The following is a 13633-nucleotide window of genomic DNA, read 5'->3' as shown; positions in this document are numbered from 1 at the left end:
GTTTGTGGGTTAAAATAAATGCAAATATATTTAATATAATTGTTACTGGGAAGCAACGTTTCCCATGGTTGACAGTATTTCTGTACCAACAGAAAGCAAGTCCACAGAACATCAAGTTTAATTCCTAATATCTAGAAATCTGTCCAAGACAACTATGTCACTGCTGATCAACTCTAAATTGAAAATTAGAGCACTGACATCCGTGAGCAAAGTGTGACCAAACCTTGAGGGAACACACGGAATGGTGCACCACAGTAGCACGCGGTGCTGTCAAATCTCTTCTGTCAGAGGGAAAAACTCTCAAGGAAAGAAAAACGTTCCCAAAGTAGCTCACTCAGGAAGAATGTTCTCCTTCTCTGGAGGTTCAACAATTCTCAAACAGCAGTCTGCAAACTCAACAAATAATGGCTCCTGCATGTACTTTTTCATGAGGGAGCTTTTATCTTCTGCTTGATCGATTGTCAGCAGTAGCTGCCTGAGGTGTGGGTTCAGAAGCAAGCCTCTCAGTTCTTCCGATTCCCCTTTAAAAGAAAAAAAAAAAAAACAACAGTACTAATCTCAAACAGTTACAAATGCGGTTGAGACCACCCGTGCTTTGCAAATAAGCTTTCAAAGAGACGTGGTGAAAGGCGAGACATGGTGAAAGGCCAGGTATCCGACATTTAAGTCCTTAAGGCCTTGTGATGAAGTGCACGACTGGGATAAACTGCAGCGCTCCACGAAGAGTTCACGGGAACTGTGAATCTCTCTGCTCGCTTTGCCGAAGGCCGGCCACCGCCTCCGCACCCGGCCGACTTCCGACTGCTCAAGATTACCTAAAAGCTTGAGCTTCTGCAGCGGGACGCGGTCCTGCTCGTCGTCTTCCGTCAGGATGTCCTCCACCGACCAGGCGCTGTCTGCGGGCGAGGACAGCAGAGCTGCGGGGGGGGGGGGGGGGGGGGGGGGGGCCGGGGACGCCCCGCGCCCTCACGGCCCGCCCGTCCCACCTACCTGCGTGCTGCCCGGCGCGGTTCGGCCCGCCGGGGAAGACCTGTCCCGCCGCCGACCGCTCCCGCTCCCGCTTCGGCTCCGGCGTGCACCGCTCTGCGGGAGGAGCCGGCGTTAGGTGCGGCGCGGCCCGCCCGGCCCCCCTCCCCGTCCCCGTCCCGCCGGCCACTCACCCTTGTGGGTCCTGCAGCACGGCACGGAGCAGCTGTGGGGCGAGAGCCGCCGTCAGAGGCGCCGAGGAGGGGAAGGGGCGACCCCTCACAGGGCGGCCCCTCACCGAGCGGCCGCCGCTCCCCTCACCGGGCGGGCGAGGCCGCGCCGCCCCCCGCCCCCCTCCGCTGCCGCCCCCGCTCCCTCGCCGCCCCCCGCCCGCTGCCCCGCTGCCCGGCCCGGCCCTCACTAAGCGGCGGCGCAGCGCGGACAGCGGTACTTGGCCGCGCCGGCCGCCCCGCAGACGCCGCACGGCCGCGGTGCCCGCATGGCGCCCGCCGCCGGCCCGCTTCCGGCCAGCGGAGCGCCGAGCGCCTCCACCCAGGCTCGCTAGTCCACCGCCGAGCGGCGGGCGGGGCCGGGCGCGGCCCTGCCCACCCCGGGGTTGTTTTATATTTATATATGTATTTTATATACATATATATACACACACACACCCTTGAGGCGGTTCTGTCTGGATTCCAGGCGTCACCTTGTTTTTTTAGGCCGCACCTCGAATACTGTGTTCAGTTTTGGGCCCCTCACTCCAAGAAGGACGTCGAGGTGCTGGAGCGTGTCCAGAGAAGGGCAACGAGGCTGGTGAGGGGTCTGGAGAACAAGTCTTATGAGGAGCGGCTGAGGGAACTGGGGTTGTTCAGCCTGGAGAAAAGGAGGCTGAGGGGAGACCTTATCGCACTCTACCACTACCTGAAAGGAGGTTGTAGCGAGGTGGGGGTCGGTCTCTTCTCCCAAGTAACAAGCGACAGGACGAGAGGAAACGGCCTCAAGTTGCGCCAGGGGAGGTTTAGATTGGACATGAGGAAAAATTTCTTTACTGAAAGAGCGGTTAAACCTTGGAACAGGCTGCCCAGGGAAGGGGTGGAGTCCCCATCCCTGGAGGTATTTAAAAGACGAGTAGATGAGGCACTTAGGGACATGGTTTAGTGGGCATGGGGGTGTTGGGTCGACGGTTGGACTCGATCTTAGAGCTCTTTTCCAACCTTTATGATTCTATGATTCTATGAAATGACAATCACTGCGCTGGGCAGCGATGCGTTAAATATTCTGGCGGTTAAACACCGCTCCGCCGCTGTCAATACGGTGACGAATCGAAATCGTTATCATACAATAAATATCACATAATAACACCCCCCCCTCCCCCCCCGGTTGATCTTACGATCTGCCCTTTGGTGAGCTTTGGCTGAATCTGGTTGTGGCGGGTTTAGGTTGAGATCTGTTCGGCAGGAGGGAGATGGCCAGTCCCCAGCCGGGCGCCTCTTGGGGCTGGGGCTGGTGGGGTTAACAGAAAACGCTGACAGACCGCTGGTGTTCGGAAGGAAAAAAATGGAGCCAGGTTCATCTCGCCTGAGTTACATTATCCATTTAAATAATTCATTTTAAGTATGTGCCATTTAGTGCCATCCGTTTCCTTAAATGCCTGAATTTTAACTCGGACAAAAGAAATTCTCCCGGAGTTCTTCCGTGTAAAGCAGCACAGAAGAGGGGTTTTACAGCAATAAACATAAACCACCGAGTATCGGGTTTGTTGATGGAATGGCACTTGCCCATTTCTTACATTAGTGGGCGAACCCATTTCTTACACAAAACACGCTCTTTCCTCACACCCGCCCAGGAGCAGATTGATGGGATTTTGTCCTCGGTTCGCTCAAGCCTTTTGAAATGCCGAAGCGATGACAACAAAGCAAACAAGCTGGAACTAAATCCCTGGGAACTCCAACCTGTGCCGGAAGGGCCGATTTTGTTCGGACTGTGCTTGCGTGCGTGTGTTTCATGGATGTGAGGACATTGTCACGGTACGGATTGTCGCACTGATGTAATACCACTGAGGGATATTTGAGCACACTTTAAAACCGGAAAGATGAGCTAATGTCACCGGGAGCTATTCCATCAAGGCTTCTAGATTGGTGACGGTGCAAGAGGAGAGAGAAGAAATTTAAGCATTGAGATTCTTCTAGACAATATCCCCTTATTACTAAGGATAAGCATTAATTTCTACTAGATTAACTATTCAGTAGCAAATTTCCTTTTTGGAGAGGGAGGGGGTAAGACCTTTTACAAAATACTTGGTCTTGACATTTTTATTTTGTTGGGGTTTTTGTTTGTTTGTTTTTTTTACAGGAAACTTCACTGCAACTCTGATACTGAAGAATTCAAGTGAGGTTTTCTTCTAAAGCAATTCACGTTTCAAAAGCCACGGACTCAAGCTCTATTTACAAGCAGAAATATGAAAAGTGTAGTCACAAACGTCTCACGAAAACATGTAACCCACCTACATCCTGCAGTTAAAATTACGACAGTAAACCAGTGCTGAGTGCCCCCCTTAATAAAGAGATTCATCAAATATTCAATGAGACAATTTGGCTGGCTGCCAGTGGGAAGGTAAAATCACATTTCCCCCACGCTGCTGACAAGTTTTTAGCCATTCAACTGTCTTCAAGAACATGCAAATAACACAAGAAGGACGTGAACCCCAGCAGCCAAGGCGAGCGCAACAGGAGCCTGTTTCCGAACGCAGAGTAAACCCGGCTAACGGAGTTATTCTTATCGCCGAGCCAAACAGCTCTCCTGCTCCCATTTAGGGGCCAGGCAACCCGGGGACGCGCTCCGGCCCGCTTCGCGAAGGCGAGCTGCAACCTCCGCGGCGCTGCGCCCCCTTCACCCGCCGCCGAAGGCCACGAAAGCTGCCGAGAGGGGCCACAAAGCTCCAACCCCCCCCCGCCCGGGCATCAGCCCCCCCCCCCCCCCCCCCCCCCCGCCGGGCATCAGCCCCGACCGCCCGGGAATCCCCCTCCCGCCCGGGCATCAGCCCCCCCTCCCGCCCGGGGAATCAGCCGCCCCCCGCCCGGGCATCAGCCCCCCCCCGCCCGGGCATCCCCCCCTCCGCCCGGGCAGCCCCCTCCCGCCCGGGCATCAGCCCCCTCCCGCCCGGGCATCCCCCCCCCCGCCCGGGCATCAGCCCCCCCCCGCCCGGGCATCAGCCCTCCCCGCCCGGGCATCAGCCCCCCCCTCGCCCGGGCATCCCCCTCCCGCCCGGGCATCAGCCCCCCCGCCCGGGCAGCCCCCTCCCTCCCTGCCATCAGCCCCCTCCCGCCCGGGCATCAGCCCCCCCCCGCCCGGGCATCAGCCCCTCCCGCCCGGGCATCAGCCCCCCCCTCGCCCGGGCATCCCCCTCCCGCCCGGGCATCAGCCCCCCCCGCCCGGGCAGCCCCCTCCCTCCCTGCCATCAGCCCCCTCCCGCCCGGGCAGCAGCCCCCTCCCTCCCTCCCTGCCATCAGCCCCCCCCGCCCGGGCATCAGCCCCCCTCCGCCCGGGCAGCCCCCTCCCGCCCGGGCATCAGCCCCCCCCGCCCGGGCATCAGCCCCTCCCGCCCGGGCATCAGCCCCCCCTCGCCCGGGCATCAGCCCCCTCCCTCCCTGCCATCAGCCCCCCCCCCGCCCGGGCAGCCCCCTCCCTCCCTGCCATCAGCCCCCTCCCGCCCGGGCATCAGCCCCCTCCCCTCCCTCCCTGCCATCAGCCCCCCCCACCCGGGCATCCGCCCCCCCCCCCCCCGCCCGGGCATCCCCCTCCCGCGGCTGCCCGCGCCGGTTTCCGCGCCCCGCGCCGGTTTCCGCGCCCCGGAGCTGTCCCCTCGCTGGGTGCTGAACCGCCCCGGGCGCCGGGAGCGGGCTGGGCTCCGGCGTCATTTCAGCTCGCTCTCCGACTGCATGGGCTAGGTGGGGCAGGCCAGCGGTCCCGGCCCAGGGCCGGTCCCGGCTAGATGTTCTCGAGGGTGCAGGCTCGGACACGGTTGGTGGAGAGGCATTTCAGAGCCTTGAGTTTATCCCCCAGAGGTTTGGCTTTCAGGGTATATATGATGGGGTTTCCCAAACAGTTCATGGTTATCAGCATAGCCGTGCAGTTTCGAAAGATGTAGATGCCTGGGTAGAGATCGGCGTGGCACTGGTGGTTAGTTGCATCGAATATGACTCCCGCGAAAAAAGGAGCGTAGGAGATCAACGCCAGGAGCCAAATAAAGATGCTGGTTCTGGCAACCTGGATTTCAGCTGATTTGTAGGTGCCAGTAGCTTGTCCGCATGCTTTCATTCTCAGCTTTCTTTTCCTCAGGATGATAATGATTCTAAGGTAAGTGAACAGAGGTATAATAAAAGCCGCCACCACAATATTGGGAATGGTGATGAAGATGAGGTAGTCGACGCAAAACGGACTGTAGAGGACAGAGAGGTTTTTTCTCCTATGCAAGCAGTTCCACCCCATCAATGGCAAGCAGCCCAAAAAGAAAGCAAGGACCCAGTTAATTAAAACCGCAGCTACGGAGTGGTTTCTAGCAGCCCTGAATCTTGTCCTCATGCTTTCAGCCACAGCCAGATAGCGTTCAATTCCAATGCTTACCAAGTTATAGATGGTGGATAAAATAGACATAGTATATAAGGCATAAGGTGCAAGCATATCCTTGGATCCAAAGATTGTAATGTCAGGATTGGTGATGAACAGCGTTGAAATCCAAAAGCCAGAAAAACTGGTGAAGAGATCAGAAAAAGCCAAATTGCAGAAGAGGATAGAGATAGGCTTGTGCAGATCCTTAGTCGCTATTCTGGTGAAGATGACCGTGCAGTTGAAGATCACAGATGCGATGTTAATGGTCAGTTGAGGGATGCCCAGTGCAAGTACTAAATAATGACTCCAAATTTTAGTGTGGTTAGCAGAGCAGTTTGGGTATCCGTTCATGGTGGAAAATCCTACTTTCAGCCGTTAACGAGGTCTGCTTCACTCATCCCGTACTCCGCAAGAGACCATACTACATGAGTGTTACTGCCACCCTGTTCTCCAGGCGAAGAATGAATCCTGACACACAGCCTCTGTTGCCACATCATCATCATGACAGTGGATTAAACTTTAACTAATCGTGTTTTTAAATATTTGGGTTACCAACTCAGGGCATAGCCAATTACCTTTAAGTTGCTAGGGTAGCCAAAAGTGGAAAACATATTTACTACTACACAGATGATCTGCTTAAAGCAACCTTTATCAAGAGCAAAATCTGGCCAGTTCTTGTGAAGATGAATGATCACATCAGTAGTTTAAAAGTCTTTAAGGATATTCTAAAATGGAATGAGTGTGAATTCAGCTTTAATTCACAAATAAATTAGATGGGTAAAGGCTTAGAGAGTCAGAAAACGGAGAGCAGTAATTTTTTGGTTTTGGAGGGGGGAGTATGTGACTGATGGAACTCAAAGAAGAACACCACCACTGTTGTGTCACTAACCTGGACCCCAGTTCAGTGAGGATGTAAGTCCTAATTTCAGATCGACTCTAGTGACATCACAAAACTTCTGAAGTGCTCAAGATTGAGCAAGAGACAACAGAACCTAGTTGTTCACTGTCTCTTGCTTACAGTTACAAATCGGTGCAGCCACCAGCGGCTCTTTTTCTAAGCAGAGTTAGATCATATCTGCAGAACAAACCCCAAACTTGTGAGCAAAACCATATGATGAACTGCAGCGCTTCAAAGGGGATCCAAAAAGATAAGAGTCTCTGTCTCCACAGATGCTCTTGTGCTTGGCCCCGCAGAAATACCTCCTTACTGAGTACTGGAGTACTCAGAAGTTGTCAGACTACACCTGAAATTGTGTGGCATTTCTTTCTCTTGTGTAAATCAGAGGTACTGGTGCTTTATAAGCTTAAAAAACAAACAAACAAAAAAAAAGATATGCATTTAATGAGCTTGCTTATTTAAAGTTAATGTGCAACTTGTACATTAATAAAACAACATAATATCATTATATCTTTTCTTTCTCTGTCTTTTTAAAGGTAAATTACCTCTGAGAACTAGATTTAAAATACTTGAGACGGGGAAAAAAGCTCTTTGGACGTACGCTCAATGCTATCAGACAGCAGAGGGCACTGCTGGAACAAACAATACAGTATACAGCGGGGAACACGGGGGGTTTAAACAGCGGAGCAGTTTATGTCAGCAGTACATCAGCATATCAATATCAGCAGCGCCATGGGTATTTTTCCTACGCAGAAGTGGCTGCTTTTGTTTGCTAACGCTGAGCGTGGGTCGCCTCTGTGCCACCCCACGTCTTATTCAAAATGCTCACATACAAGGAGAAACCTCCAGCGCGCTCTGGCTGCTACCTGGCATCTATCTGCAGCAGAGCAGCTTTCCTTTAGCAAAATTATCCAGGTAAAGCCATGTTACTTACAAAGTAATTCTGATTTAATTTATGTTTTACGGTTATCCTAACGAAGGATTAATTTGCATTAGTAACAACTTTATACCGTGATACTGCAAAGCAGCTCAGCTAAGTTTATGGGCTTTCCACATTCGGCGCTGACATCTGATCATTATAGCAGCAATTCCAGCTCTAGAACTTCACATCTGTGAACTGTATGATAGCTCCGCCAGAATTTATAACATAAGAAACTCGTGCTAAAATGTTGAGCTTAAAAAGGAAAATTCTATAGCTTCTTTTTTTCTGTTAAAGTTGAAGTGTATGAAAGTATATTCAGGTTAGTGTGCAACTGCAGTAGTACACAATTACTGTGTACTAGAAATACTTCATGCAAATAAGTAATAAGTATTTCAGACGGTCACAAGGAAGTGCAAAGAATGATTATATAGAAATAAGGACTGAGAATTGATTAATCAAGTCTGCTGATGTATTAATATCCTACAAAATATTCTTCTCAGAGTATCACAGATAAACCTTTCTTTGTGCATCCTACAATCCACCTCATACAGACTTGTCAGCCACAGCTTTGGTGTGAGGTTGCTGCTGAGCAAGGGCTCTACTATTTCTGTCACCTTGTCAGTGCCAGCACCACAAGCCAGCAAGTCCTTTTAATAACAGCAAGTGAGTCAGCAGGTAACGTACAGCACAGGGGTCGTGGCTGAACCCCAGCCGGCAACCAAGCCCCACCCAGCCGCTCGCTCGCTCCCCTCGCAGTGGGATGGGGGAGAGAATTGGAAGAGTAAAGTGAGAAAACTCGTGGGTTGAGATAAAGACAGTTTAACAGGTAAAGCAAAACAAGGAATTCATTCACTGCTTCCCATCGGCAGGCGGGTGTTCAGCCATCTCCAGGACAGCAGGGCTCCGTCACGCCTAACGGTGACTTGGGAAGAGAAACGCTGAATGTCCCCCCTTCCTCCTTCTTCCCCCAGCTTTATGTGCTGGGCATGACCTCATATGTGTGGAATATCCCTTTGGTCAGTTGGTGTCAGCTGTCCCGGCTGTGTCCCTCCCCCAACTTTTTGTGCCCCCCCAGCCTGCTCGCTGGTGGGGTGGGGTGAGGAGCAGAAAAGGCCTTGACTCTGTGTGAGCACTGCTCAGCAGGAACGAAAACATCGCTCTGTTATCAGCACTGTTTTCAGCACAAACCCAAAACACAGCCCCACACTAGCTGCTGTGACGAAAATTAACTCTACCCCAGCCAAAACCAGCACAACATGTGAACATCAGTCAGGAATGGCAGAGGACACCAGACCAAGCCACATGCACTCCTGGTCTCTCCTGACTGTGTTTTCCATGTCTCTGTGAACTAAGGGAGGGGCTGAGGGCCGTGATGAACAGCAGGCTATGCACAAAGCAAAACATCTTTAAAAATATCCTAGTTACTAAGAAGAGTATATCTGTGAGCTTGGACTCCAAGGTGCCGTAGATATTCCTGAAAATGCTACTTGAAATTTCTCTAATTTGCAAATTTGGTCATCAAGCATGAAACACTAAATGATGTGAGATCAGAATGTAATTAAAAATAATATCAAGTAGTATAAATAGCTCTTCACAAAAGCTTTGTAATCTTATTTCCCTAATATAATTGCATAAAAATTAGCATAAAGTTGCTAGATTAAAGGAGACAATATTATTGTGGAAACTGCTTTTTTAGTGGGCTTCAATATACAGAAAACCCCAGATTTGTATATTCCAACCATCTGTAATAAAGTTTGCGCTCTCAAAAACACATGAAAAGTAGTTTGAATTGAAAACACTGTGTAAGACAGGGGGCTTCTACATAGCCAAATCTCTACGTGTAACGGTCTCGATTGAAGGGTATTCTTATACTCCCATATTCTGGGAACCTTGCAATCTCTCTTCTATTTACGCTCACGACACACCTGTGAGGGAAGAGTGTTATCTACATTTTACAAATGGGAAAAGAACAATCACAATGTTTGCTTAAGATCACACAGAAGTCCAGTACGGAGGGAACTGAATCCAATCTCCTATATCTCAGGCTAACGCTTTAAACACTGGCCGTACCTTGCTGTTGGCAAGCCTTTGGTTGACATTTATCTAGATTTCACCTTCTGCAACACCTTTTAGTTCTATAATTGTTTTTATATTTCTTCATCTGAATGTCCACGTTTGTTTTGATATTTGTCATGCGTAGAAATGGCGTTACTTTGTGTAGAATCTCAAAGTTCAATAATAGTTATCTGACGATTACCCCTGTGGAGAAGACAATAATCACTGAACACGTCGAAGAGACTGAGAAAGAGACATGAGAAGCTTCAGGCTCAATTTTTAACGACCATTCATTTCAAGTGGCTGTTGTGGAAAATCTAACTTCACACAACTGAGCTTGCAGCTTCAGAAATGCCCGTGACCTGCAGCGCTCAGACTTCAACAGGAATCACAAGTGCTCAGCAGCTCTCAGAATAACAGGCCCCAGCTGTGCCATGCCAAAGTTGATTTCAAAACAGGAAATTAAGTTCAGGAGCTGAGAGTCTTAGTTCTGTGCGGTAACCCTTGGACAACATACACTTTTACCTTAGCGTGATGCAACAGCAATTCTCTATGTCCTTTATGCTGATAACACACCAAGAAACTTGAGTTGTGCCTGAAACTACGGGAGAAAAAGCTGCATCCATGTAATGAAAATAAGAACTCCATAGCTCAACTAAGCTACAGATGATTTGGTGTTACTTTCAAAGTCATGTACATACACTATACACACGAGAAAAACAAGGCACTGAGAGGATAAGGGATTTTACCGTTCTGGTTTCTTCCCTGTCACATTCTCCCTGAACTCCCATCCAATCCCAACTCCCGTTCTCGAAACACCGGACCTTGTTTGTTGTGAAATGCAACGGTTCAACTTTCTCCCCAGTTGCCCCTGCACTCCAACTATACGCTTTACCAAGCTGCGGACGAGACACAACCTGAGCCAAAAAACGGCAAGTGACGTGCAGCTTGGCTAAATATCGAGGAAGATTAATTCCTTCTTGCCAGGACCTTCAGCAAAGCCTTGAGACAAGAATATCCATCTGCTCGGTCTTTCAATGGGCATCATGAGACCTGCAAATAAGGGACATTCAGGAAAGGGAGTAATACAAATAAACAGCTTATTTATCCAATTTATGTTTTAATTTATGCAGATTAAAGTCTTCCTCTTTGGAGAGGAAGACACAAATAGGCTGTATGATCTCCTTCCAAGATCTTTCTGAGATGTTTTCAAAACAGAGGGCTCTCCGCTCCTCCTCCACCCGCTGTCTTTGAGGAATTTTTGCCTCACAGGTTTTGAGTTATCTGACGTCCCAGCTAAGCTTTCATGGCCCTCACCAGGAACACAAAGCGAAGGCAATCATCAGGCTTAAATGCCTCCGACTGCTGTTTAGCATTATGTTAGCTACAAGCCACAAAATAATGGCAAGGACAGCTTGTTGCAAGAACACCCCCACAAACCAGGCCCTCTCCCCATCTACGCAGAGCCTGAACATTTCTCTGAGATGCCAGAGATGTTATTTTCACCTTTAAGGAACCTGTGTTATGCTGTCTAAGGGGAGACAAACATTGATAAATACCTGAAACCAAGGTTGTGCGGTAAACGAAGCCTTCCACCAATAACTTATCTGTGAAGAAGCCAGAATGCATCTTAGACCTTTAGACACGAAACGGTCCACACAAAGGGCATCTTCCTTCTGAACTAAACAGCCACAGAGGCACAGTGAAGACTGTTGTTACAAGAAAGCGGTGGCCAGAAATGTGTGTGCTTCAAAACCAGGCAGAACAACTAGACAGGCTGTAAACACGCAGAGCTAAACGCACAGCTTAGGGGCAGGCATCCTTCAGAACACATCTTCATAATTCTAGGAGATGCTGAGTTGCGCGCTGCTAGTGTTTCATCACTCACCAAAGACTGTTCATCCACAGAAAGAACAGTGCTTTACATAAATACTGGGAAAAGGAGAGAAGTTCAGCTTTACTAATGGTGACATCACATAATAGAGGGTCTAGTCCCCAGACACAGCCTAAAATAGATAGCAAGCAGTTAATGCACCAGAGCTGAGCAGAAGGCCAAATAACGAGCTATTGCAAATGCTTCTAACTATTCCATGGAAATGACCTTGTATTAGAACAAGGTTCCCAACAGAGCAGACTCAGGGAGAATCATAGCCGGCCCACATTTTCACGTGAAATATGAAGACTTAATGTTTCTGATTCACCAACAGCTACGAAATTCCAGATTTCCTGTTCAGTGGTGAGGGAACTCTAATGAAGAAAATGACAACACACAACTAAATGAAGAGCACTTAGTGTGTTCTCTCACTCTGAAGGGTAGGTTTCCCAATCACCCAGTCACTAATAACGAAATTAGTCTGTGTTTTAAGTCTCTTGGAAGTGCTTCCCTCTCCCAGCGCAGCAGGACAATTCCTCCCAGGTCGGCTCATCTGTGAACAGGATTTGGACTCAAGTCAGTCTCACCCTCACAAGCCTTAGATCTTCCTTTTAAGAGCAACAACTCAGCCTCCCAGCACTAAGAGCTGTGCCACCGCCTTGGCTTTGACTGGGACTCTTATGCATTTGTACCATGGAGTCAGACCCAGCCTGCTCTCATCCCCTTCTGCCTGCGCTGCTGGGACACGGGGGGACTGCAGCCGTTCAGCTGGAAGGTTAGGAACAGCTCTGGACTTCCTCCCTTCAGCACATGGTAGGATCATTTGGCTCAGACACATGCGAACTTCGTTAGCTGTCCCGTCAGCCCCTCCGAGCTTCCTGTGAAGCCCTTCTGGTAGCAGCAGGCTGATGTCAGATCCCACGCATTTCAGAAACCGGGCTGGGGGGAACATCTCCAAAACCTTTGCTGCTGTGGCTCTCAAGGCCACAAAGTAAGTGCAGTTTTCGCTGGTTTTGATTTTCCCTCCTGTTCTTACCTGTCCTGCAGCTATGGACACAACTGCAATCGTTATGCCAGAAAAAACCAGCCTTGAGTTCAGTGATCTGCAATAGACTCCCTGCATAACTCTCTCTCTTAGCTTCTCTGACCGAGCTCCTCATGTGTATTTAGGTTCAATGTCCAAAGGCCTTTATGTAAAACCCACCTACAGTTCAAAAATATTCCTAGGTGCAAGAATGCCACTGAGAACTGATAACCAAGCACCTGTCGGGTAAATTTCTTTAGGCAAAAAATGGAGATCACATGATGTCTGCCCTGCTTATTTAGATTACAGACTTTATAAGGAAAGGGAGTGTCTTTCCCCGAGTTGGCCTTCACTTTCTAGCACAAATAAAGACTTAGTTAACATGACTGCAGTGCAATTTATCACTACTTTAATAATGACAGTCTGGAAGGTTGACAAAAGGGGAAAAAAACCCCAAACAAACCAAAACCAAGAATCCTGAATTTCAAGATCAAAATTTCTGGCCCTCAGATTTTTCAGTCCTAAACAGAGGGTTTCTAGCAGGCTCTTAGCTTTCAGAGAACTAAACGCAAAGAGAGGGAAAAAAAAAATATCAGAGCGCTTTGGTTCAGCTCCCCCACTGAAGACTGCCCCCAGAAAAGAAAAAGAAAAAGCCCAAGAGTAAAATGCCTTGTAGATGCCCTTGAAGGCTGGCACCACCTGACACCGCCACGTTCGCGCCCCCGTTTCTCTCTACGTGCTCAGCATGCACCTTGCTTAGATAGCTCCACCGAGACTGCCAAACTAGGAAGTTAAAAAAATGCAACAAATTCCCTTATTGTTCTTGTCACTGCAGTAAGTATTTATCTTAGCACCATGTGCTAGGCGAATCATCGTCTGTTCATGCTTTAATCTATCTAATCCAGGATGGAAAAACACAACCCAGCAAATCTTCATTGTTGGAATGTTATTTATAGCCATCCTTTTTTATGAATAAAAGACCTGCTCATAAGTCAGCTGTCAGATTTCCCATTGTTATTACAGGTCCTGATCCTGTGTGACCCTACTACTAACAGCGGAATGGCCATACTCTTCACCTGGGAGCCCGCAGCTGTTGGTAAAGGCGAGAAGCACCTTCTTGGCTCCTTTTTTTTTAATTCAGCCCTTGCTGGGTGACCAGGCTTGCTCAGTGCAGCCCCTATAGTGCCACTTCACTCTGTCCACCCCTTCATGGAGGAGCACTGGGTCAGGCATTCAGCCCTTCTGGCACCCAACCCAGCATGTGGGTTGCATCCCCACGGATAGAGAGGC

The 13633-nt window shown here is 49.6% G+C and overlaps 2 protein-coding genes across 2 annotated transcripts; both read right to left on the bottom strand.

The window, feature by feature from the left end:
• Position 1: 1 nt before the first annotated feature.
• On the bottom strand, positions 2-1467 carry ZNHIT3 (zinc finger HIT-type containing 3). Its single transcript, XM_076354251.1, has 5 exons — positions 1388-1467; positions 1161-1192; positions 991-1083; positions 816-896; positions 2-521 (listed from the first exon to the last, which is right to left on the bottom strand). Exons 1-5 carry the CDS (start codon positions 1465-1467, stop codon positions 331-333), a joined length of 477 nt encoding a protein of 158 aa, XP_076210366.1. The 3' UTR covers positions 2-330.
• Positions 1468-4950: 3483 nt separating this feature from the next.
• LOC143168184 (lysophosphatidic acid receptor 1-B-like) lies at positions 4951-5922 on the bottom strand. Its single transcript, XM_076354372.1, has one exon. It carries the CDS (start codon positions 5920-5922, stop codon positions 4951-4953), a length of 972 nt encoding a protein of 323 aa, XP_076210487.1.
• Between the last annotated feature and the right edge of the window lie 7711 nt (positions 5923-13633).

Source organism: Aptenodytes patagonicus, chromosome 17 (assembly GCF_965638725.1).
Source record: "Aptenodytes patagonicus chromosome 17, bAptPat1.pri.cur, whole genome shotgun sequence".
In the NCBI taxonomy this organism is placed as follows: Eukaryota; Metazoa; Chordata; class Aves; order Sphenisciformes; family Spheniscidae; genus Aptenodytes; species Aptenodytes patagonicus.
This window is presented reverse-complemented; position numbering and strand designations above follow the sequence as displayed.